General features: G+C 44.5%; 1 protein-coding gene across 1 annotated transcript in view; it reads right to left on the reverse strand.

The window, feature by feature from the left end:
* OTOA (otoancorin) overlaps positions 1 to 27,466 on the reverse strand; it is a 159,808-nt gene that overhangs the window by 73,673 nt on the left and 58,669 nt on the right. The window contains exons 9-13 of the mRNA XM_040356824.1: positions 22,526 to 22,632; positions 18,811 to 18,950; positions 8,349 to 8,472; positions 5,156 to 5,371; positions 4,903 to 5,070 (exon numbers count right to left, since the gene is read on the reverse strand). Coding sequence (XP_040212758.1) covers positions 4,903 to 5,070; positions 5,156 to 5,371; positions 8,349 to 8,472; positions 18,811 to 18,950; positions 22,526 to 22,632 — 755 coding nt within the window. The remainder of the gene's footprint in view (positions 1 to 4,902; positions 5,071 to 5,155; positions 5,372 to 8,348; positions 8,473 to 18,810; positions 18,951 to 22,525; positions 22,633 to 27,466) is intronic.

Consider the following 27,466-nt stretch of genomic DNA (forward strand, 5'->3'; position numbering starts at 1 on the left):
CCTCACCTGTGCCCATCAAATAGAGTCCCACTTGTTCCCATAAAATACAGTCCCACCTGTGCCCATCAAATACAGTCTAACCTGTGCCCATCAAATACAGTCTCACCTGTGCCCATCAAATACAGTCTCAGCTTTGCCCCAAATACAGTCTCAGCTGTGCCCATCAAATTCGGTCTCAGCTGTGCCCATCAAATACAGTCTCAGCTGTGCCCATCAAATACAGTCTCAGCTGTGCCCATCAAATACAGTCTCAGCTGTGCCCATCAAATACAGTCTCACCTGTGCCCATCAAATATAGTCTCAGCTGTACCTCTCCATTCTGCCTTACCTGTGCCCATCAAATACAGTCTTACCTGAGCCCATCAAATACAGTCTCACCACTGCCAATTAATGCCGCCTCATGGGGGGGGGGGGGGGGTCGGTACATACTTGGCATTTGGGGTCTGGACACATCAGAGCGGTGGAGAGCGCCCTGGGAGGTGGGCAGGACCTGGATACTGTCACATGTCTCTTTTTTTCAGAACGATCTCCGCTCCCAGTCTGAGCGGAGAGCGGGCTGGGGAGGTGGGATGGTTGCTGCAGTGGAAACACATCGGAGCGTCGGGGAGAGGGGGGGCGTGGAGTGCTGGACTTTAAAGTGGACACATGTCCCACAGTGTCAGAGAAGGGGGGGGCGCTGCTTCACATGTCATAGCCTGGTGTTGCAAGCTCTGTGGATTGACAGTGCAGGAGTAGTTTAATCAGCGGCCAGCACCCTAGGCAGCAGTGCGCCCTAGGCAGCTGCCTATTTCGCCTAGTGGTAGTGCCGGCCCTGGCTACATACAGTATATACCGCTTAGCCAATCCTGGTGAGCGATGTATTCAAATAAATACAAAGCCTACTCGGATTATAGTAACAACCTCTGCCAATCCGAGCAGGCTACATACAGTAGCCTGCTCGGATTGGCTTTGAGAGTCAGAGAGGCGTGGGCTGATGATGTTACAGCCTCTGCAAATCCAAGCAGGCTTTGTATTCATTAATAGAATACATCGCTCGCCGTGATTGGCTCCAACTCCAGCAAGAAGGAAGAAGAATATGGCTCTAGCTCCAGCAAGAATGAAGAAGAATATGGCTCCAGAAGGAAGAAATATGAAGCGTCGGAAGACTCGGAAGGGGGGTCGTTTTATACAGTGAGGACAGGCAAAAAAATCGTAAAAAAATGTAAAATTAGGGAGTCGTCTTATACGCCCGGTCGCCTTATACAACGGCAAATACAGTATGTGATGCTCTTTTTACAATATACTGTATTTGTTGTACACATTTATCTGCAGTGCTGGTGACTTTGTATCTTCTGCAAATATTATAACAGTCACCATTTTCAAAACAGGCTGAATGTTACATTAAGCACCTTTTCCTATTGAAGAACAGATGTTACCAAATATCACAGAATGTATTTTTCACCTGGCAAATGTTTAACAAATGTATAGCCACTTTCACACTGGTGCAGTTTTACCAGGGTGACAAAAGCACATGAAAACGATTTCTCATTAAATCTAATGTAACTGTTCACACTGCAAGTGCACTGTGGTTTGAATAGTCCTGCATGCTGCATCTTTGGTGCAGTTTTTCAGAAGTGCTTTACAAAGGCATTTTCCATTGTAAGTCAATGGAGATGCATCAAAAGCACATCAGTGCCCTTAAGCTGCATTAAAGCGCATCAGTGTAAAAGGGCTATAGAAACCCCTAATGGCGGCAATAAAATACCCTGATCCTAAGAAACTGATTTCCCAGTTCCACACCATGCTGATGCTCCCAGAGGCAACCACAGTGGCATATGCTCTAAAATCTAGGTGGGAGGGGGAACTGGGTCCACTGGAGGATGAGGAATGGAGTGATGCCCTAGACACTTGTAAACTAGTATCCCCAAAGCTGTTGGGCCGACTAACACAAATTTTTATCACGCACAGGGCGTACCTCACGCCGCTCAGAGTTTCTATGTATAAACGTAACCATCCCACCACCTGCCCAATGTGCGGTCAGGGTGTAGGCACCTTCTACCACCTACTGTGGCAGTGCCCCAAAATCCAGGCTTTCTGGGAGCAGATTGTGCGTTTCCTTCACGACACGATGGGCTCTCCCATATCGTTGCAACCAAAGCCTTGCCTCCTGGGTATTTTCCCAGACTCAGAGCTTAACAAATTTACTAAGGTGTTCCTGCACGAAACGCTCTTTGCGGCTCGCAAAGTTATAGCCAGGGTCTGGATGAGGTCCAATCCACCAGAGTTTTCGCAATGGATAGCGGAGGTAAACCAAGTATTGCCCTATAAAAAATTAATCTACTCTCATAGGGGCTGCCCCTCAAAATACAACAAAGTATGGGACAGGTGGCTCAGGGAATCTGCAACCTGTGTTTGAATGGGATTGGTTATAACTTGGCCTCTGGGTTTCCTTGGTTCCCCTACGGTTTGTCCACGCCAGGGCGGGGATTGTGTATCGCAGTGCAACATGTACCCTATATGCTTACGATCAACTGTTCACGGTACTAATAACTCAGTCTCGAATTAATACATGCAATGATGGTGAATGCTGTTTTATGCTTTTATTAAGAGATTCTGATAGATATGCACAATGTTTGTCAAGAAAGTCCGTTGTATGTATTTATTTTCTCTTGTTCAATAAAAGCATTTGTTTAAAAAAAAGGGCTATGGAAAATATGCCTTTTTTGGTACAGGGTGGTTTAATTTTTACAATAAAGTGGAATAACCCTGTAATTAAAGGGGTTGTAAAGGTTAATATATATATATATATATTTTTAAATAACAAACATGTCACACTTGCCTTCACTGTGCAGTTCGTTTTGCACAGAGTGGCCTTGATCCTGCTGTTCTGGGGTCCCACGGCGCCTCTCGCAGCTCCTCCCCGCAATAGCTAGCCCCTCTGAGAAGCTCTCTCCCGAGGAGGGTTACCTGGCGGGCATGCTCCCGTGTTATGCAATCGGCGTCCATAGCTGCCGAGCATATGACTTGGGCCCCCTGGCGGCCGCGTCATTGGATTTGATTGACAGCAGCGGGAGCCAATAGCTGCGCTGCTATCAATCTATCCAATCAATGCTGAGACTCTGTGGAGAAGAGGACCCCGTGGACGCGCAGAGCAGGTGAACTGGCTCAGGTAAGTAAAACTGGGGGGGCCGTGACAGCCAGGTGTTTTTTCACCTTAATGCATAGGATGTATTAAGGTGGAAGAAACACGAACCATTACAACCCCTTTAAGACAATGGGGAAGGGATAAAAAGAAAAAAAAAAATGTTATTTATAAAAAAATAAAAAAAAAAACTTGTATAGCTGCATATAAATTTGTTCTGTGCGGGGCAAATTTTTATTCACTCAGGCCCAGATTCTCGTAGATTGACGTAAAACTCGGCGGGCGTAACGTATCTGATTTACATTACGCCGCCGCAAGTTTTGCAGGCAAGTGCTTTTTCCACAAAGAACTTGCCTGTAAAGTTGCGGCAGCGTAGTGTAAATCACCCGGCGCAAGCCCGCCTAATTCAAATTAGCCGGGTAGGGGGCGTGGAGCATTTAAATTAAGCGCGTTCCCGCACCGAACGTACTGCACATGCGCCGTCCGGAAAATATCCCAGGGTGCATTGCTCCAAATGACGTCGCAAGGACGTCATTGGTTTCGACGTGAACGTAAATGGCGTCCAGCCCCATTCACGGACGACTTACGCAAACAACGTAAATTTAAAAATTTTGACGCGGGAACGACGGCCATACTGAACATTGGTTGCCCCTCATATAGCAGGGGCAACTTTACGCCGCGCAAACCTAACGTAAACGTCGTAACTTCACTGCGTCGACCGCGCGTACGTTCGGGAAGTCGCGTATCTGGGTAATTTGCATACTCGACGGGGAAAACGATGGAGGCGACACCTAGCGGCCAAAAAAATATTACATTTAAGATCCGACAGCGTAAGAGCCTTACGCCTGTCGGATCGAATGGACATCTATGCGTAACTGATTCTAAGGCCGAGTACTCACGAGCAGACATGTCCGATGAAACCGGTCCGCGGACCGTTTTCATCGGACATGTCTGCCCGGGGACTTCTGTTCAATGGCTGTACACACCATCGAACAGAGGTCCGCGCGTAAACAATACGCGGGGCGTGTCCGCGGTGTCGCCGCGTCGATGACGCGGTGTCGCCGCGACAATGACGCGGCGACGTGGGCGGCCTGCCTTTAAAATGCTTCCACGCATGCGTCAAAGTCATTCGACGCATGCGAGGGATGGCGGGCGGCCGGACATGTACGGTAGGTCTGTACAGACGACCGTACATGTCGGGGGGGACAGGTTTCCAGCGGACTGTTTTAAAGCAAGTCCAGGAAACCTGTCCGATCCGCCCGAAAATGGTCAGCTCGGGCCTACACACGGCCAAACATGTCTGCTGAAACTGGTCTGCGGACCAGTTTCAGCAGACATGTTTGGTCGTGAGTACGGGGCCTAAGAATCAGTCGCAAAGATACGACGGCTCAGATTAGGACTTACGACGGCGTACATGGCGTTGCGCCGTCGTAAGCCCTTTGAGAATCTGGGCCTCAGGCTATATTCTGTACAGATTAAATGTGGGAATGGAGAAAATACCAAGTTAAGGCCACTAGATTGCGCTGACTATCATGGGAACAATGTATGCTCCTCATCTCCATCTACTGGCCATCTTTTAGTATTTTCCCAATTCACACATTCAATCTGCAGAGAGTATAGCCTGAGATCATTTGCTTTTTGCCCCATTCATGCAGAATGAATTTACATGCAGTTTTGACAGACACTGAAGTCTTCATAAGTAAACCCAAAGTGTTCCCTTGAACCATTTTCCAAATCCACTGTTTGATTTGAGCCTGCCCAATCTACAATTGTTAAGTTACCTTGTTTAGAATGCTTTCTTGCTGTGCTGGTGAAATTCCTGGTGCATGCAGGGAAAGTCCATTTTTCAGAGCTAGTAAAAGCTCCCGTGAAGTCATCTCATAAAATAAGTCTGCGCTGACACCAGTCACCAGTTCTCCAAGCTGGCTTACATTGGAATATGTTAAATTCTAAGGAATATAAGAAATAGAAACCAGTTTGTTAACATAACACCATGAAAGGACTTGTATATTGAAGGTGTTATTTCAGAGTTACCTTTTCAGACTGGAGAAACTTTTTGGTCAGGATCATGACCTGGCTCTTGGTCCAGCCGGAGACTTGCTGCAGGGTTAGGATAGCACCCTGCACAGCTTCTGGCGACAGGGATTCCAGCTGGGATATGGTTAGGCTTACCACAGCATCCGAAAGAGATCCCACACTGTCATTCAGGGTCTGATTTATGGTGGCAATATGCATGAGCCTAGCTTTCAGCTGCAAAGGGCAGACAGTTTATGCCAAGCATTAACTTTATTACCTGAAGTACAATGAACATTCCATTATTATAGTAATAAACAAAACCTATTTTGGAGCCGTAATAGATATTAAATTGACGACCTTTTATATTTATGCACGATCAATGTGTTCTTTTTTTACGCTTTAAATTATGTCTGTGTGTTAGAATCACATCTGAATGCCTGTTCCTGCCTACTCCAAGCATCTTCTTATGCCGCGTACATATGACCGTTTTTCAAGTTGTAAAAAATTATGTTTTTTTTGTATGTCATTAAAAATGATTGTGTGTGGGCTTCATACACACGGTCGTTTTTCGGCATAAAAAAAATTTCATTTTTCAGCATGTCCAAAAAACGAAGTTTTTCCAACTTCATCATTAAAAACGACGTTGCCCACACACCATGTTTTTCGAAAAATGATGAACAAAGCGTGGTGACGTACAACAGCACTCTTCGCCTTTGGGTTACTTTTAGCTGATTTCATGTTAGTAAAAGACGATTTGCGCTTTTTTGTCTGTTACAGCGTGATGAATGTGCTTACTCCATTATGAATGGTAGTTTTATGCCGAAAAACGACCGTGTGTACGCGGCATCAGAGTATTTTTCGGGTTCTGAAAAACGGGCAAAACATTTTTTTGAACATGCTCTATTTTTTAACAACGTTTTTAACGTAGTTTTTCGGGTTGTAAAAAAAGGTCGTGTGTGGGCTTTAACGACGTGAAAAACCCGCGCATGTTCAGAAGCAAGTTATGAGACGGGAGCGCTCGTTCTGGTAAAACTACCGTTCGTAATGGAGTAAGCACATTCATCACGCTGTAACAGACAGAAAAGCGCGAATCGTCTTTTACTAACATGGAATCAGCTAAAGCAGCCCCAAGGGTGGCGTCATCCGCATGGAACTTCCCCTGTATAGTGCCGTCGTACGTGTTGTACATCACCGCGCTTTTTTTTCACGATCGTGTGTAGGCAAGGCCGTTTTAATGATCGGGTTGAAAAAAACGTTGTTTTTTCTAGAGCCTGAAAACTTAATTTTTTACAACCCGAAAAACGGTCGTGTGTATGCGGCATTGGCCTTACCCAGTGCAGGGAATAGGAGACTCTTAGGCCCCGTACACACGACCGGATTGATCCGCTGAAACTGGTCCGCCGGACCAGTTCCAGTGGACAGATCCGGTCGTGTGTAGGCCCGAGCGGACAATTGTCCCGCGGATCGGACAGTTTCCAGCGGATAAAAATTTCTTAGCATGCTAAGAAATCTGTGCGCTGGAAACCTGTCCATCGGACGTGTTCGGTCATCTGTACAGACTCACCGGACACGTCTGACCGACCGCCATCCCTCGCATGCGTCGTATGGATTCGACGCATGCGTGGAAGCATTGAACTTCCAGGGCCGCGCACATCGGCGCGGCCACGCCCTGCATATTGTTTATGCGCGGATTTCTGTCTGATGGTGTGTACAACCATCAGACAGAAATCTCCGGGCAGACATGTCCACTGAAAACGGTCCGGCGGACCGTTTTCAGCGGATTATCCGTCCGTGTGCACGGGGCCTTAAAGTGGTATTAAACCCAAAAGCAAACATTTATTATATTCGTAGATGTGGTGTCCACATTAGTTTTCCTCTTAAAAGCCTCATACACATGATCGGATTTTCTGCAGACAAAGCATCAGACTTTAGTCCGAATGGCGTGTGCCATGATTTTGTCTTGCATACAAATGGCACACAATTGACGGCCAACAAACACGTACGCAGTTGCGTACTACGTGGTTTTTCAACTCTTAAGCGACACCCTTTGGGCACCTTCTGCTAATGTTGTGTTTGGTGAGCATTGATTCCGAGCATGCATGTTTGTACTTTTGTCCGACGGACTTGTGTACATACAATCGTAAAATCCGACAACACACCATTGTCCGCGGAAAATTTTAAAGCCTGCCATCCAACATTTGTCCGTGGAAAATCCTACAACAATTGTCCGATGGAGCGTACAAACAGTCGGATTTTTGTCCAACAGTCTGTCAATACACAATTCCCGTCGGAAAATCAGATTGTGTGAACGAGGCTTTACTTTTCTTTTCTTTATTTATTTACCTGCTGAACCAGCCAGTAAGTCTGTTGTTATTCTACAGAACAAGCTTTCCTGCAGATGTAGCAGTTAGGAGGAAAACCAATTATGGGGTGCTTACAGTGGTCATATTTTACCTATTTATGTTAAACCTTTATCGCAAAGGCTCTGTTGCTGTAACTTATAAAGTGTTGGCTAGAGTTTGGCTTCAATTTGTTAAATGAATTAGCAGATTTATATAAACTAACACTCCCCCTCCCCTAGACTGACAATTCTGCTGGTGTCTCTGTTGCTCCTTCATCCAGAGTGGAGACAGCCTCAGGCTGGATTACCACCTATGCATTTTTAGTGCTTTTTGCATTTTGCAGATTTGTACTACAGAACGTGTTCCATAGGAAACCATGGTAAATGGACTGTAGTACAAATCTGCAAAATGCAAAAAGCACTAAAACTGCATAGGTGTGAATCCAGCCTAATAGAGAAAGTGTAATACTAGCCAGATCACCAGGTGAAAACAGAGGAATTTTGTATGGCCAATCTTATGATTCACTCACCCCTAGCACGCTGCACAGTTTGGCATGTGACACACAAGGGGGGATTTACTAAAATTGAAGAGTGCAAAATCTGGTGTAGCTCTGCAAAGAAACCAATCAGCTTCCAAGATTTAGCCCAGGTTCACACTGGGCTGCGGGAGTGAAGCCGTGCAAATTCAGCTGAACTCGCACGATTTCACTCCCGCTGGCAGTCCCGATTTCGGTCGCGATTATAGACTACACATAGGCTAGCTACCTTACTCACAAGTTTTGTTGTGTTTAATATAGCTAGGATTGGTGAAATCTATCGAACCCACAGTCTTAGGGAATACTGTAGGTTTAATAAGTTACTTTAGGCTACCTTCTGTACATCAGCACGGAAGCCCCGCAGCTGGTTGCACTTGATCATCTGATGCAGTAAAGCTTTTGCGACCAATGAATCAATATCTTGGATATCATCATAGAAGCAGACCAGCAAACCCAGCCTGTAATCAACAGTGGGAAAACAACTGTTATTATCCATATACAAAAGAAAAATGATATCTACCTGACAAGCTCTGAAATCAGGAAATCTATGGTAACAGCATACATGTATATTGTATAACAGTGGCATAGTAATAGCAATACAAACATCACTTATTGAAAATCTAAAATATGTGTACTTGAAAAATCTCCTTTCGTGTTGTGAGTGCTGCCTGTCTGTTGGCCATGGGCCGGATTCAAGAAGCAATTGCGCCTGTGTAACCATATGTTACACAGCGCAATTGCTTACTTGCCCCGGCGTAACGAGTGCTCCTGATTCAGGAACCTCGTTACGCCGACTGCAGCCTAAGATCTGCGTGGCATAAGGCTCTTATGCCCGCATATCTTAGGCTGCATTCTTGCGGTGGACGCTAGGTGGCGTTCACGTTGTGCTCAGTGTATAGTATGCAAATTGCATACTAACACCGATTCACAACGTTGCGCGAGCCCTGCGTACGCAATTTACGTCGTTTACGTACGGCGGTTTTCGCGCAAGGCTGCCCCTGCTATTAGCAGGGGCAGCCCATGTTACGTATACCCGTCGTTCCTGCGTCGCAAAATTTGAATTTTACGTTGTTTGCGTAAGTGAATCGTGAATGGCGCTGGACGCCATTCACGTTCACTTTGAATACCGTATTGGCGTCATTCTCTTCCACTGGGGACACGTGCGGACTCCTGTGCTATTTGGGCATATAGGACCTTGCTTTGCCAGTCCTGCTTACAATTTCCTCTGTTCTACTGTTTGAGGATCTACAGGCTGCTTTGGTAGATTTACCTATCTGCCTATCTGTGCCTAGCCCATTCTACTTAGCACTGAACCACCGCACATGTACACCCCTGGATTCGATTTTTATTGCTTACCAGCAATGACTGCCCCAACACCATTACTTTTATAGTTTCGTGTTTATGATACTACCCCTACATTAGGCTGGATCAGTACTATTCTGTATACCCAGCCATTGTGGGGATAATACACGACCGTCGTTTGCTTACCCCCAACGCGGCTTATCTATGCAAATATCTATGCTCCTGAGGAAGCGCTAGTTCAAGCGCGTAACATGTAGAGCAAGCCCTCCATTAACCTCCGGATTACTACTTGGGTTACACAATTCAATGATTGTATATTTAAACTGCGCTTTCTAAACAAAGCTTGTGTATACTGAGACTATATAACTGTTGTTATAACCCTTGTAGTACCAGCTATTGACTTGATTTCTAATTTTGATTTTATGTTCATAACTGATTTTATGATATTTCATACCAATACATTTTCTAGTTTTTTCAATACAAATTGTACTGTGTGCCCTCAAAGCCCAATTTAATAGCTCTCATTCCAATTTCTGTAATATCGGGTTGGTGGCACATCTTTAATAGGTGCATTCGCAGTATCACCCTGTGATCTATGCACGTTAAAATAGGCCCTCTTTTTTCCTGAGCTTCTAATAGACTTATTCAACTTTTTTTTTTTAACAAAAGAAGAAAGCATATCCATGTTTTTTTTTTTAAAGTTGTTAAAGGCTGAATAGAGTTGTCAGAGGTTTTGTGTGAGTTGTGTGGAAGCCCCTGGTCACATTTTGTACTAGTTCTCTGACTGAGTGTATGATCCAGTACTGAACATGTTCTATTTTTGGATGTTCATGTTTTTCATATTCATATTTTACAGTGCAATTTATTACCTCAAAGCAAAGCTAGAACCAGAGCTTTATAATAATACAAAAAAAAATCAGTTTAAAACAATATATCTTATGAAGCTTATCCTGTAATTGAGTATTAGTTTAGTTTATTATGCCGCGTACATATGACCGTTTTTCGGGTTGTAAAAAACAAAGTTTTTTTTTAACCCGATCATTAAAACTGCCTTGCCTACACATGATCGTGAAAAGAAAAAAATGCTCTAGCAAAGCGCGGTGACATACAACACGTACGACGGCACTATAAAGGGGAAGTTCCATGCGGATGGCGCCACCCTTTGGGCTGCTTTTGCTGATTTCGTGTTAGTAAAAGACGATTTGCACTTTTCAGTCTGTTACAGCGTGATGAATGTGCTTACTCCATTATGAACGGTAGTTTTACCAGAACGAGCGCTCCCGTCTCATAATTTGCTTCTGAGCATGCGCATCTTTTTCACGTCGTTAAAGCCCACACACGACAATTTTTTACGACGTAAAAAAACGACAACGTTAAAAACTACGTGAAAAATTAGAGCATGTTCTAAATTTTTAATGCCCATTTTTTACATCGTGAAAAATGCTCTGGAGCCCACACAGGATCGTTTTTAATGACATAAAAAAAAATCATTTTACAACCCGAAAAACGGTCGTGTGTACGCGGCATAAGACTTAGATTGCACTAATCTAATAGAGGCTTGCCATAGACATAATAGGGGAGATTTTCTTTAATTGGAGAGTGCAAAATCTGGTGCAGCTTTGCATAGAAATCAATCAGCTTCTGGGTTTTATTATCAAAGCTTATCTGAACAAGCTGAAGTTAGAAGTTTATTGATAACAATGCACAGCTGAACCAAATTCTAGTAAATCATCCCAATGTGTATTTTTTTTAAATAAATCAATTCTACCTAGTGCATCATTGAATCATATATTACATCAGTGGTGACTGGTGGTATATTTTTGTTGGGGGGGGGGGGGGGCGGCAAAACGTCCAACGCACAACCCCCCGGTGGTCGGGTCTCTCACCCCATCCGGTCAGTCTATCGTGGTCCCTGCACTTACCCCATCAAGGTCGCGGGCTTCATCCGGGCGGCTTCACGGCGGCACGGCTTCCCCTGCATCTCCACCTCGGCAGTCATTAGGATCACTCCTCCTTTCGGCCAATCGGATCTCAGGACCTGCTTTCTGAGGCGGTATTCAGGAAGACAATAGCGAACTAATTTTAATATTAATATGCTATTGTCACACAACTGGGTGGGCTCAGGGCGCAGTGCCCGCGTCCTGAGTCCACCCAGGGCCTCCGGCTCTAATCATGTGCTTCTAAAAAAAAAAAAACATTGAAATCCATGTGTCCGGCTCCCTGCTTTTAAATTAGGGGAAGGGCACATGGATTAGGGGGGCGGTTACCTTGCGATTCGTATGGAGGGGCCACCACTGTACTACATACCCCTGCACCTACTCTATGTCACTAATTGCAAAAAAACATAACAATGTGTACCACAAAAATGAAGAAAAAAATCAACTAATTGTGTATCACATTTGGGTAAAAATCTAAAACTCAGTAAGAAAATCACAAAATATGAACACAGAGAACAGGAGACAGCTCCATGCACACCAGACAGAATTAATTAGTGGCGCCTAGTGCCGGAAAGTGTTCCGGTACTAGGCTCCGCTGTGGTACCCAGACTGGATTCTGGGGACAACGGGAGGTATGGGCTCTTGTCAGTTGCCAGCGGAGAAAGCAATCAGGATGGGGAAACGCAGCAGCCGTTACATGCGCTCCGCCTCTCGACACAGACAAGTGGGAGGGAGGGGAGCACTTTGAACCTCCCGCGCCCCCACCTCTGAGGTGCCTAGGTGCAGGCAGGGACAATAACAGCCCACCTGTACAATGTGATTAGCTGCGGCAAATCATAGCTAATCAAAATAGTAAGCACTGAAAAATTGTTTTCTTTTAGAAAAAAATGGTTGCTTATAAATGTAAAATTCAGTTGTAAGCATAATGTATAAAAAATAAATAAAGATCCAGATCACATCCCCAGAGTAGTACAGTGTCCCTGATCATCACCACACCAGTTTTTTGATGACACTATACTGTACTTGGTGACAGTACACATTTTTTTTTTAAAAGCGGAGTTCCAGCCTGGGGAAAAAAATTCAAAGTCAGCAGCTACAAATACTGTAGCTGCTGACTTTTAATATAAGGACACTTACCTGTCCAGGGAGCCTGCGATGTCGGCACCCCAAGCCGATCCGTTCATCGGCTTTGGGTGCAGACATCGGCATTGCAAGTAAGGGAAACCAGCAGTGAAGCCTTCGGGCTGGTCACATGGCACTTTCTGAATGGTCCTGTCGTCTTCGAAAACAAACACAGGTGCCAAAAGGCAATGGGGGGGCCGGATGCAACCGCAGAAGTGACATACCTTGCCGCGGTGACATCGGACGGAAGTCCTGAAGTAAAAATGCAAAAGAAGGTAGCAAAAATAAAAATATCCAAAAAACGTGGGGATGGTCAATTGTTTGAGACGGAGTTCTCGTTTTGCCCGAAACTCTGCTTTAAATTGTAGAAAAAACATTTTTTATTTAATTTTTTCATTTTCCAAAAAATTGTGACAAAAATGTGCAACTTCAAAAAACTCACCAGGCCTCTTTCTAAATACCTTGAACTGTCTATGTTTCAAAAAGGGGTAATTTTTGGGATATTTGTACTGTCCTGGCATTTCTGGGCCTTACGAAATGAGTACATTAGGATTGATCGATTTTCAGATATACACCATAGTTTACACTATAGTTTGTAGACACTAACTTTCCTACAGACTAAATAATATACACAGATTTGGGTAATTATCACAGTATACATTTTGGCCTGAATTTCTAAAAAAAAATTGTTCATTTGCAAAATGTTTTCTTTCAAAAATTTCGGCCTTTTTTTGTTTAATTAGCAAAAAAAAAAAAACTGCGGTGATTAAATATCACCAAAAGAAAGCTCTATTTGATAAAAATTATAACAAAATGATAAAAATGGAAATAAAAATGATAAACATTTCATATGAGTACAGTTCCATGACCGCGCAATTGGAATGGAAATATCTTCCCGTGCAGTGGGACTGCCACCACACTCAAGGGTTAAATGTTCATTTAGGTCAAGGGGACCAGAAAAAGCACGTGCCAAATTGCATGGCAAATCGGCGAGTATTGCCAGCAATGGCACCATTTCAATAGACATCTGTGCAGAAACGAACACAAATGTCTCTGAAATCGCCCCCAGTCGGGACTGACGTGCAGGAATGAAATCGTACGAGTTCAGCTGAACTCACATGATTTCATTCCCACTGTCAGTGTGAACCTAGGCTGATGCGATCCTCCACTTTCAGCCAACTTGCCAGTGTTCCAGCACCTGACAACTAAATAAAATTGCGGCCTAACTGCAGTATTTGGACCCTGTCTAGTGATTGGCCAGAGAAATAGTAAGTGGGTCTGCTGATGGTGGTGGGGCCCTTGATCTCACATTGGAGCACTCACCCTCAAGTAAGTTTAATACAAATCAGAATGGCCAAAGGTCCTCTCACCGCCACATGTAGGTGTCCTTCGATCAGCAGTCCATTCCCTGATGGTCACTCCTAAAGGCTAGATGGAAGTGGATGAAGCAGTCCACACTATTTGCATCACAAAGGGAGCAGTTGAGATGTATTCCTCAGGCCCCGTACACACGACCGAGTTTCTCGGCAGAATTCAGCCAGAAACTCGATCGGAGCCGTATTCTGCCGAGAAACCCGGCCGTGTGTACACTTTCGGCTGAGGAAGCCGATGAGGAACTCGTCGAGCCAAATAGAGAACATGTTCTCTAGTTCCTCGTTGTTCAATGAGGAAAGTTGGCTCGCCGAGATCCTCTGCGGCTTCACACGGAACTCGACGATCAAAACGATGTGTTTTGCCCGTCGAGTTCCTCGGACGTGTGTACGGGGCCTTACAGTCTGTCTGGTGCAATAGTAAGGGTCTGTGGAAAAAAATGTCCCCCAGCAAGAAGTCCCACTGGGCTGGATATCTGTAGATGGGCAGGAAGCCACAGGCTATGTATTTGTTATATCTCTGTCCAGGTTTGTTAAGGTTTCACTTGCAAAAGTATTTATGTCCTTTATTTTTTTTTGCTCGTTTTCAGCCTTGTTACACTTGCGTGTTATTGCTCTGTCCTGGGGCCATTACTTGGTGCCAATTGCAGAGAAGAGTTCTGGGAACCACTAGGATTTCTGGCCAATCTCCACCTTTAGAAGCTCTGGTGAAGGCCAACTTGTACTTTGATTCTGTGCACTAAAAGAGCTCACATCACCTACCAGAGGATATCTTAACAGTATCCTTCTATGTCTAGTGGGCAAGGTCCTAGTCTAGCTGCTGATGCAGCCAATCACAATTATAAAATAAAAAGGAGGAGTCGCGCTAATTAGTTGAAAATTTGCAAGTGAATAATACCATGTGAATAATAATGTGCAAATTTTAAAAAAAACGTGGACCAGAATAATCATAACAGATAAAAAAGGTGCACTAGATGACTAGTGAAAAGGAGGAAACTAATCCAATCAAAATAAATTAAATTGAAAAATAAACACAGTCCCAAATAAGTGATAAGGAAAGTCCCAAGGTGTAGATTAAATCCACAGTATTGTGATGACTGACGGACAGGAGACCTCCACCAACGGTAAACACTGACTCTTACCACAAGGCAAGCATAAAACAGCAAAAACGATTTCCACTCTCCACTGAAGAAACAGACTCAATCATCTATCCACAGAAGTTTCTCTTAGTTAGCAGCCCAATTTCACGCATTTTAGGCTCCTTCAAATCGGACCTTTTGCCAAATTTAAGCAATGGATAACAAGCACCCCGGGAAATGGAGAAAAATGAAGCCTCCTGAGTCTGTCACACTGTGGATCCTGTAAACAGATGCCGTCTTAAGCTGTAAGATGACCAGGCAGAGCCACCGCGATGTCTGATGGAAGGGGTCCCGATCGTAGATCTTAAAGTCCGGGACAGACTGGCGGAGCTCCGTGCTGTGAGGACGCCGACTAGCATGCTCTGAAACGCGTTGTGTTTCTTTCCTTGTGGTTCTTCCCCTCACCTTGCTGACGTCACACGCTAGTCGGCGTCCTCACAGCACGGAGCTCCGCCAGTCTGTCCCGGACTTTAAGATCTACGATCGGGACCCCTTCCATCAGACATCGCGGTGGCTCTGCCTGGTCATCTTACAGCTTAAGACGGCATCTGTTTACAGGATCCACAGCGTGACAGACTCAGCAGGCTTCATTTTTCTCCATCTCCCGGGGTGCTTGTTGTCCATTGCTTAAATTTGGCAAAAGGTCCGATTTGAAGGAGCCTAAAATGCGTGAAATTGGGCTGCTAACTAAGAGAAACTCCTGTGGATAGATGATTGAGTCTGTTTCTTCAGTGGAGAGTGGAAATCGTTTTTGCTGTTTTATGCTTGCCTTGTGGTAAGAGTCAGTGTTTACCGTTGGTGGAGGTCTCCTGTCCGTCAGTCATCACAATACTGTGGATTTAATCTACACCTTGGGACTTTCCTTATCACTTATTTGGGACTGTGTTTATTTTTCAATTTAATTTATTTTGAATGGATTCGTTTCCTCCTTTTCACCAGTCATCTAGTGCACCTTTTTTATCTGTTATGATTATTCCGGTCCACGTTTTTTAAAAAATTTGCACATTATTATTCACATGGTATTATTCACTTGCAAATTTTCAACTAATTAGCGCGACTCCTCCTTTTTATTTTATATTCGTTTGATGTTGTATAGCATTTTTGAGACGCAGCTGTGACACACTTATTTTGGTTTGCGCAATATTTTTTCTGTTTTTAGCCAATCACAATTCCCCTCTCCCTCCTCTCCCTGCCACACTGTCTTGTACCGGTTGAAGAAGAGTGACAAATACAGTGGTGAGACTGTGTGGCTCCAGCAGTCTTAGACCCCATATTCACTATTATGCGCGTACACACGGTCGTTTTTTGTGATGGAAAAAAACGTGATTTTTTTGGCATGAAAAACAAACAACAATTTTCAAACTTAATTTTAAAAAACGAAGGAGCATACACACCATTGTTTTTTCCAAAAGCTCTAGCAAAGCGCGGTTACGTTCAGCACGTACGACGGCACTCTGTTCCATTCAAACTCGCGTCCTAACTTGCTTCTGAGCATGCGCGGGTTTAACAACGTCGTTTTAAACGTCGTTTTAGCTACACACGGTCATTTTTTTATGACACAAAAAACGACGTTTTGAAAAACGACATAAAAATTGAAGCATGCTCGAATTTTTTTTTGGTCGTTTTTCAGAATACATAAAACGACGTTTTCCCCACACACGGTCATTTTAAATGACGTTTTTAAAAATTTCTTTTTTTCTCATCACAAAAAACGACCGTGTGTACGCGGTATTAGACTTTCTGAAGATTTCTGTCCTCAGATTTACCAAAACCATGTAGTGCAAGGGCCTGCCTGATTGCATACAAATTGAAACTCTTAAGGTTTGACCTCATATTATATGGTTTTGGTAAACCTGAAGACAAAAATCTGCAGAAAATCTAATAGTGTGTATGGGGCTTAAAGGGGCTGTCAGCCAGGGCTACATGAACAACAATCACTTGCAATGGTCTGAAGCACATTTTATCATGCTCCAGGAAAGTGCCACATGGTCCTAAAACAATTAAAAACACAGAAGAGTGATGGCATCAGATCCTCATTGGTCCATCGGGTGTGCCCCCTTTCTTATTTATTTTCTTATTTTTTTAATTCTTTAATATAGATCTATGTTTGTCACAAGCATGTTTAAATTCACCTACCCTGCTGGAAGTCTGTTCTAAACATCAACTACTTTTTCGGAAAAAAGTACCTGTTAAGGTTATTTTTGAATTTTCCTTTTGCTAGTCTGAGGTCAAAACTAAACTTAAAAGGTATTATTTTACTGAAAAAGTGGCTGATGCTTGGAATAGACTTCTAGTGGCGGTTGTGAGTTAATCAATAGTACGTCCATTTTAATGTGCTTGAATCAAACACTGAAAAAAGAATGTCACAATTGCAACAGTGTTCCTTATATTTAATGAGGAAGGAATTATGTGTGGTCTTTCAGGGATCCAACTGAGAGTATCTGATTGGTATAGTGCAGCAACCACTGTAAAAATAACTGCATATAAAGGTTGATATGTTCTTGTTTGAATCAAATCATTTGGCAATTTGTTACAAGCTTAGGGCCACCTATTATTACCTGTCACCCATCATGTCCTGTTCTCAAAAGGATTGGAGGTCTGCAGAAAATCACTGATAACTGTCATGCCTAGTACATACCACTGGGATTCCCGACGGGAAAAGGTCCGGCGGAAATCCTGAGGGGAAAACAGAGAACCTGCTCTCGACTTTTTTTCCGTACAGACGTTTGGTTTTCCCGTCAGGAAAACTCAGATGAGAGCTTTTCCTCGAGAATCCCGACCGTGTGTATGATCCATCTGAGTTTTTCCCCACAGGAAAACTGCCAAAAATGGCAGTTTTTCCCCGGCGGGAAAAAAAGAAAGCAGGTTCTCCTTTTTTGTCCGGTGGTTTTTGGGCAGTTTCCCCTGTCGGAAAAACTGCAAGGAGCATACACACGGCTGGGATTCCCGGCCAAAAGCTTACTCGTAGTTTTCCCGTCGGGAAACCCGGTCGTGTGTATGGGACATTAGTCAAGGATCCTTAAGTAGGGGTGCAACGGATCGTCATTGATTCGTGATCCGAACGGGTCAACGTCTGCGGATCGGCACACCATGCGATTCGCGGATTGAGCCCATAGGAAAGGCTACGGCCTAGCTCCGGAGAGGCGGCCATCTTGGTACACCCGGTGGAGGCCTAGGCGAGCTCCCCAAAGCGGCGCGCTGACGGGGGAGATGTGGTGGACATTACAGTGGGGGGATGTGGGGGACATTACAGTGGGGGAGATGTGGTGGACATTACAGTGGGGGAGATGTGGTGGACATTACAGTGGGGGAGATGTGGTGGACATTACAGTGAAGGAGATGTGGTGGACATTACAGTGAAGGAGATGTGGTGAACATTACAGTGGGGGAGATGTGGTGGACATTACAGTGGGGGAGATGTGGGGGACATTACAGTGGGGGAGATGTGGGGGACATTACAGTGGGGGAGATGAGGGGGACATTACAGTGGGGGAGATGAGGGGGACATTACAGTGGGGGAGATGTGGGGGACATTAAAGTGGGGGAGATGTGGGGGACATTACAGTGGGGGAGATGCGGGGGACATTACAGTGGGGGAAATGCGGGGGACATTACAGTGGGGGAGATGTAGTGGACATTACAGTGGGGGGAGATGTGGTGGACATTACAGTGGGGGGGAGATGTGGACATTACAGTGGGGGGGAGATGTGGACATTACAGTGGGGGGAGATGTGGATATTACAGTGGGGGACATGTGGATATTACAGTGGGGACTATATATGGTGGTGATCTAAAAAATGATCCGATCCGTGACTCTGATCTGAGGAACGATCCGAACCGTGGGTTTTTTGATCCGTTGCACCCCTGTCCTTAAGCCTGTTTAAACACAGTCTGGAAGCACATAAAATACACAGATGAATTTTTACCTGTATATAGTGGAGATGTTCCTCATATCAAACCCTGATGAGTTTATAAGTTCCAGAAATGCTTTTGCAAGATCTTGTGTGATATCATATACTGTATCCAGCTGCTTTGTGGCATTGTCACAGCTAATAAACATGCGGATCTAGGAACAGAGTAGAGTGTAACACGAATTAGTTCCAGAAAAAGTCTAAGCATATGGAATGTTTCACTATCTTAGAAAATGTTCTCAAGTTACACAAAGTTTATGCCACATATCTTGCTGACTGCACATTAGTGATTTTAACGAACAGTTGTTTTTGTGGTCTGCATAAGAAAAACTTGAAAGAATATGGTTGGCAATCTGGCAGGTAAACAGTTTACATATATGTATTTCAACTGTGCATTGTGTTTCTCAACTGGAATTCAACATTAAACTGTCAATAAACCAAAATCATTATAAACTGTTATATCACATTGTGTTCATACTCACTTTGGCACTAGAGTATTCTATTTCTATGGAAAAAACTGGTTGATCCTGCTGTTCACTGTCCCTTACGCCTTGTCTGTGTCCCTGCTGTAGCCTGAGATTGTTAAGACCAGCCATTGCCACATCTACTGAGCATGTTCCAGTTTCAGTTCCCTTGTACTAAGCTGTTCATTCCTCTCTTTTTTTATCTGTGCAGCCCACATGACTATAAAGTCACACATTTGGGCATATACTGTATCAATATAGACAGGAGCAGTGCACAGATCCACCTAGCCATCCAGAGATAGATGCACAGATAAGCTTCACTGCTACACCTCCCCACCTAGGCATGATCTTTATACATAAATAGAAGGGATAATGGCAATTAAACATTGTATATTTAGTATCACTTTAAGCATGGTGCAGACATTACTGATCTGGTTTCTAGACTATACAGTACATGCACTTGCAATAGAACAATATTTCTAAGGCTTCATTTCCACTGGCGTTTTTACAGCCACTTGTGTTAGCCTTTTTTACAGCTTAAAAACGCCTGTCCATGTTTATTTTGTATTTTGGAGCTCAAAAACGCTGCGGTAGCATTTTTGAGCGTTTTTGGCCTTTTTTGCGCGTTTTTGAGCGTTTAACGTCTGGCGTTTTTACAGCTCTACTCTGGAGCTTCAGAACGCCCTGGTCCTGCGTTTTTTTTACAGCTCAAAAACGCCTATGCCATTTGAAGCTCAAAAACGCCTATGTGGGCATGATGCCATAGAATAACATGGACAGGCGTTTTTAAGCTGTAAAAAACGCTCAGAAAAGTGGCTGTAAAAACGTCAGTGGAAATGAAGCCTAATAAGGAGTTGTGCTACAAACATGAACTTCACATAATATACTTGTGCCTACAGAGAGGGTAGGGCAGTGCATGGCAGATGTCCCTGGCACTTGCTTTTCTCATAGCAAGTGGCTGGGAAAAACTCAACATTGCCAGTCATCTCCTAAGGCCCCGTACTCACGACCAAACATGTCTGCTGAAACTGGTCCGCGGACCAGTTTCAGCAGACATGTTTGGCCGTGTGTAGGCCCGAGCGGACCATTTTCGGGCGGATCGGACAGGTTTCCTGGACTTGCTTTAAAACAGTCCGCTGGAAACCTGTCCCCCCCGACATGTACGGTCGTCTGTACAGACCTACCGTACATGTCCGGCCGCCCGCCATCCCTCGCATGCGTCGAATGACTTTGACGCATGCGTGGAAGCATTTTAAAGGCAGGCCGCCCACGTCGCCGCGTCATTGTCGCGGCGACACCGCGTCATCGACGCGGCGACACCGCGGACACGCCCCGCGTATTGTTTACGCGCGGACCTCTGTTCGATGGTGTGTACAGCCATTGAACAGAAGTCCCCGGGCAGACATGTCCGATGAAAACGGTCCGCGGACCGGTTTCATCGGACATGTCTGCTCGTGAGTACTCGGCCTTAGAATCAGTTACGCATAGATGTCCATTCGATCCGACAGGCGTAAGGCTCTTACGCTGTCGGATCTTAAATGTAATATTTTTTTGGCCGCTAGGTGTCGCCTCCATCGTTTTCCCCGTCGAGTATGCAAATTACCCAGATACGCGACTTCCCGAACGTACGCGCGGTCGACGCAGTGAAGTTACGACGTTTACGTTAGGTTTGCGCGGCGTAAAGTTGCCCCTGCTATATGAGGGGCAACCAATGTTCAGTATGGCCGTCGTTCCCGCGTCAAAATTTTTAAATTTACGTTGTTTGCGTAAGTCGTCCGTGAATGGGGCTGGACGCCATTTACGTTCACGTCGAAACCAATGACGTCCTTGCGACGTCATTTGGAGCAATGCACCCTGGGATATTTTCCGGACGGCGCATGTGCAGTACGTTCGGTGCGGGAACGCGCTTAATTTAAATGCTCCACGCCCCCTACCCGGCTAATTTGAATTAGGCGGGCTTGCGCCGGGTGATTTACACTACGCTGCCGCAACTTTACAGGCAAGTTCTTTGTGGAAAAAGCACTTGCCTGCAAAACTTGCGGCGGCGTAATGTAAATCAGATACGTTACGCCCGCCGAGTTTTACGTCAATCTACGAGAATCTGGGCCTGAGTGAATAAAAATTTGCCCCGCACAGAACAAATTTATATGCAGCTATACAAGTTTTTTTTTTTATTTTTTTATAAATAACATTTTTTTTTTTCTTTTTATCCCTTCCCCATTGTCTTAAAGGGGTTGTAATGGTTCGTGTTTCTTCCACCTTAATACATCCTATGCATTAAGGTGAAAAAACACCTGGCTGTCACGGCCCCCCCAGTTTTACAACTGTTTCCTGGACTTGCTTTAAAACAGTCCGCTGGAAACCTGTCCGGCCGGACATGTACGGTCGTCTGTACAGACCTACCGTACATGTCCTGCCGCCCGCCATCCCTCGCATGCATCGAATGACTTCGACGCAAGAGTGGAAGCCTTTTAAAGGCAGGCCGCCCACGCGGCGACACCGCGTCATCGACGCGGCGAGACTGCGGACACGCCCCGCGTATTGTTTACGAGCGGACCTCTGTTCGATGGTGTGTACGGCCATCGAACAGAAGTCCCCGGGCAGTCCCCGGGCAGACATGTCCGATGAAAACGGTCCGCGGACCGGTTTCATCGGACATGTTTGATCGTGAGTACTCGGCCTAAGTTATGGAAGTAATGGCTGCCATGATTAGTTAGGGCCAACAGACATATCAATGCTCCCTTATCCACCCATAAAAACCCCAAACGGACCCACATTCTCTGATATCTCTTTTTCGCCAAAGCACCAATTAAATGTTGTCCCCTTAACCCAAGAGTGATAAGACATGTCCCTTAGTTATAATCCATGTCTCACACCCTGTCAGGCTGTTCTGCCATTATGAACTCAGTGGACGAAGTTAAGGGGTTCTGATTCTGCAATCTTTGTGCTGCTTTCACCATACATTTTACATTTATTATATTACTGACTTGCGTCTTGTTGATCTGCCCTTGGAATGTGCATAATCAATGTATTTGCATTTATGTTTATCCTATGTATCTTATGTTGTCACTTAGTGTTCACGGTGTAACAATAAAAATATATTTATGGATGCCAAATATTTGGATGAGTTCAGATAGCTGATGGTCCACACTGCTTGTCTCTACTTTTTTCATACATAAAAGTCTGTCAGAATAATTTTTACATAAGCCAATGAAAGGTTCGAAATAAAAACACCTGAAGAAATTAAGTTTTTCTGTTAAACCAACCTCATTGATATTTATTTTGCTGATTTCATTCAGTGGTAAAAGAACCATAAGTTGGCCCAATATCCAGAGACTCTCTGCAGTTACCCATGATGATGATCCATTGGCTTCTGTAAACACAGAATACATTTCTACAATAAGATGATAAATAATTCCCTGACCTCCATAGCTATCTATATTTGATCTTACTTTCTAGAATATCCATCACTGCAGTACATCCTGGAAACACACACATTGGTGGTCAGAATGGCACTCTGAAGCCTCGTACACATGACCAAGAAACTCGACGGGCGAAACACATCGTTTTCCGCGTCGAGTTCCTTTGTTAGGCTGTCGAGGAACTTGACAAGCCAATTTTCTCTATTCCCGTCAAGGAAATAGAGAACATGCTCTCTTTTTGGCTCGTCAAGTTTCTCGACAGTTTCCTCAACGAAAATGTACACACGACCGGTTTCCTCGGCAAAAAAAATTCTCCCAGCAAGTTTCTTGCTGGTTTTTGCCGAGAAACTCGGTCGTGTGTACGAGGCCTTACAGACAGCTTAAAGGATCATTGGAGTCATGCAAGTGCCTTTGTCAAGTTGCGTTAGCCCCTGAACTCCGCAGGTACCATTACATAGGAGGACAATCAACCACAGCCCAAAGAACTCCAAGCAACCTCTGAAGGAACCCTGGTTGAAAATGGCTGCTCTAAAGTTTACTCCAATAATTCTTATACATTTTTAGACATTTCTTTTACAGAACCAACAATCATGCAATTCAATCTCTCAATTACAGTAAATTTTCAATATAATTACAAACATTCCAACAATATATATATTATTTATGGTCGTTACCCTTTGACCAAGAGAGATGTGGATCACATAAACACACGTCAAGACTTACAACATAGATAGACCTGAAGTGTGCCTTGGTGGTCTGGTCAGTATGCCAAGAAAAGGGGGCATACCCAAGGTAAGTAATGGGTAGTTAATTGAAGAAGGATATGCTGAGAAGTGCCCTGGAAGGGCGGGAGGGTGTCGAATGCGATTGAATGCGCAGACTCACGGACATGAGGTGAGCTGGGAAGAGTCGGCCCAGTGACGTGTAGTACTGCACACTGAACCGACAAAGAGCATGTGTGAGTGGGCTGCTTAAATACCCTCCGGGCTCCTCCCATAAACTCAGGCCACCATACTGGCCTTTTTATATATATATATATAAAACATCCTACATAATTTTTATACAAGAATAATCCAGTATATCTCAAATTAATTATATATAGAAATTATTATACCGATATAAAACACTTAAAGTGGTTGTAAAGGCACCAGGTTTTTAACCTTCATGCATTCTATGCATGAAGGTAAAAAACCTTCTGTGTGCAGCAGCCCCCCCCAGCCCCCCCTAATACTTACCTGAGCCCCATCTTGCTCCCACTGTTGTCAATCACAGCCAGTGAGCCAATCAGGAGATGGAGGGGGCTGGGCCGTGCCATGGCTCCATGTGTGAATGGACACACAGAGCAACGGCTCGGGAGCGCGCCTTCTTGGGTGCCCCCTCAGCAAGCTGCTTGATTTGGGGGCACCCGACAGAAGAGGAACCAGGAGCATCGGTGTGGGACCTGAAAGGAGGAGGATCTGGGCTGCTCTGTGCAAAACCATTGCACAGAGCAAGGAGGTATAAGATGTTTTTTTTTTTTTTTTTTTAATATTGCTTTAACTAATAGAAATTAAAAAAGCCAAAAAAAAAAGCACATTTAGTGACATGCCTTATAAATCTTACATATATTTCATACAGCCATAAATAATATAATAGCTAGCTAATCACCATAAATACCCAGGGGGCTAGTGCCGTCCAGCATAGGACACAGCAGCCAGTCTCCCCATCTTTAAAACAATAATCTATTCAGTATTAATGAAGTCATAGCTAAACCCAGGGTTGCAGGCCACTTAATCCAAATTTTTTCAAATTTGTTTGGGCAGTTTCTATGTTGGCAAATTAACTTTTCTTTAGACAAAGTATGATTTATTTGTGTTTTACATTCCTCTAAAGTGGTGGAATAGGGGGATAACTATGTTTGAACTAATCAACATGTGTAAATACATAAGTGGTCCATATAGTGAACCTGGTGTTGAGTCAAAAATTAGAGAACTTGCTTTAAAATCGAACCGATGGACCGCTGACCAATAGGTCCAAACCGATGGTTAGTACACAAAAGCATCAGTTCAAAACCCGCGCATGCTCAGAATCAAGTCGACGCATGCTTGTAAGCATTGAACTTCGTTTTTTTCAGCATGTCATGTGTTTTACGTCACCGCGTTCTGACCCGATCGGATTTTGAACTGATGGTGTGTACGCACATCAGACCATCAGGCCGCTTCAGCGGTGAACCGATGAAAACGGTCTGTCGGACCATTCTCATCGGATGGATCGACCGTGTGTACGCGGCCTGAGAATGCAGGCAACACCATCTCCCACTGGTTATCTGGTATAGGGCCCAAATCTTGGATCACTGTTCTTTAGCTGGAACAAACAACAATGCTTGATATTTAGCATGAACCACGGAATAGAATTGGGAGAGAAGGCTTTTCTTAGTATCACCACTCTGAAGTATAGACAACATAGTGAACCTGCTATATTGCAATGTATGTGTGTGAGTTTGAGACTGAATGGCTTGTCTCAACTGAAGGTACTGAGAAAACCTCTAAGGTGGGAAATGAAATTCCACTTACAGTTGATTTGAGAGAGGTATTTTCATACAATGGTAACACATTGTATCTGTTTACCAAAATTCAAAACCCCTCAACTTATATCACCCTCCTGATTGGCTGCTGGGGAGAAATATCCAACTGCACTTGACTCCACTGCTGCCACCCATCGTCCCGGGGCGGAACTCACTCCCCGGCAACGACAGCATGTACAGTCAGCACAGCCAAAGCTAGAGCAGAGGCCCAAATTTAAACAATTAGACTGGTTCAGAGCCAACTATTTCTCTGAACTTTCCCCTAAATTTCCAATAGCACCGGCTCTGAACATAGCCAGGCGCTACATATATATTTTTTTATAAATTGTGTTTTTTTTTTGGTTTGTAGCACAAAAATAAAAAACTCAGTGGTGATCAAATACCACCAAAAGAAAGCTCTATTTGTGGGAAAAAAAACACATACCGTATTTATCGGCGTATAACATGCACTTTTTTCCCCTTAAAATTGTGGGTGCGTGTTATACGCCGATCCCCACTGTCTCTGAGCACCGCCGACATAGACCGAGCTGAGCCGAGTGTACTGTGTACTCGGCTAGGCTCGGCTCCGCTCGCAGCCATGCCCTGTCCCGCCTCCTAGCCTTTATGTCCCGCCATTGGACTGCTGTGGTGTCCGTCATACGAGCCGGGCCAAGGGGCGGTACTGGGCAGGACTGTGAGAGGAGCTGAATACACAGGCAATCCGGCTCTGTATAGCTCGGCTGAGGCACTAAATTTAAAAATACATAATGCTGCAATTTTGGGCAAGGTGCAGATGGACACTTATAAGGCTGCAGATGGACACTTATAAGGCTGGATGGACTCTGTGCAAGGCTGCAGATGGATGCTGGACAAGGCTGCTGATGGATGCTGGGCAAGACAGCGGATGGACACTGATAAGGCTGAATGGACTCTGTGCAAGGCTGCAGATGGATACTGATAAGGCTGCATTGATGGGCATTTAAAATGTACGTTTTTTTTCCTTAAACTTCCCTCCTAAACATTTTTTTCCTTAAACTTCCCTTCTAAGCATGGGGTGCGTGTTATACGCCGGTGCGTGTTATACGCCGATAAATACGGTACATTTTATTTGGGTATTGAGCAATTGTCAGTTAAAATAACGCAGTGCTATATCACAAAAAGTGGCCTGGTCATGAAGGGGGGTAAATCTTCTAAAGGTCAAGTAGTTAAACAATATGGCCCAGATTCACATACATCGGCGCATATATATGCCGCTGTAGCGTATCTCTTTTACGCTACGCCGACGCAACGCTGAGAGGCAAGCATGGAATTCACAAAGAAAATGCTCCCAACGTTGCGCCGGCGTAACGTAAATTCGTAGGCGTAAGCCAGCCTAATTCAAAGTAGGTGGAAGTGGGCGTGTTCCATTTAAATGAAGCGTGACCCCATGCAAATGATGGGCCGAACGAACGGCGCATGCGCCGTCCCGTGGACACATCCCAGTGCGCATGCTCAGAATCACGTCGGAAATTCTCTCTAAGATACGTTGAATCACTGCCTACGACGTGAACGTAACCTACGCCCAGCCCTATTCACGTACTACGTAAACAACGTAAAATCCGACGGCTGTGTTCCCTGGTCCATACCTTTGCATGACTTGTGCCTCCTATATGAGGAATAACTTTACGCCGGACGTACGACTTACGCAAACCGCGTATCTGATGCGCCGGGCACAACTACGTTCGTGAATCGCCGTATTTCCCTCATTTGCATATTGGAATCTAATCTCCCATATGCCTCCAGCATAAATATGCGCCCAAATACGCCAGTGTAGGCAAGTTACGTCGGTCGGAAGAAGCCTATTTTCAGGCTTATCTTGCTTTGTGGGCACAACACACAGATACGACAGCACACATTTACACTTACGCGGCGTATCTCGAGATACGTCGGCGTAAGTGCTACGTGAATCCGGGCCTATAAGTGTCATTTAACTCTTTAATTCACTGCACTGGTTTACTTTGTTTTCTGAAGGGCAGCATTGAGATAAACAACAAAGAAATTATAGTCATAGTACAAAATGTACCTTGGCAATGCTGTATGTTACAAGCTTAGATGGCTCAGAAGCAAACTGAGTGTAGAAATTATTTAAAAACGTTGCCAACTATATCTACAATGCATTGACTTCACAAATGCAAAGAAACAGAAGTTTACAATTTAATTTGCCTTTGATGTAATTGTATCTTCAAGCAAGTTATTGTACATGG

The sequence above is a fragment of the Rana temporaria genome, chromosome 6 (assembly GCF_905171775.1).
Source record: "Rana temporaria chromosome 6, aRanTem1.1, whole genome shotgun sequence".
Taxonomy (NCBI): Eukaryota; Metazoa; Chordata; class Amphibia; order Anura; family Ranidae; genus Rana; species Rana temporaria.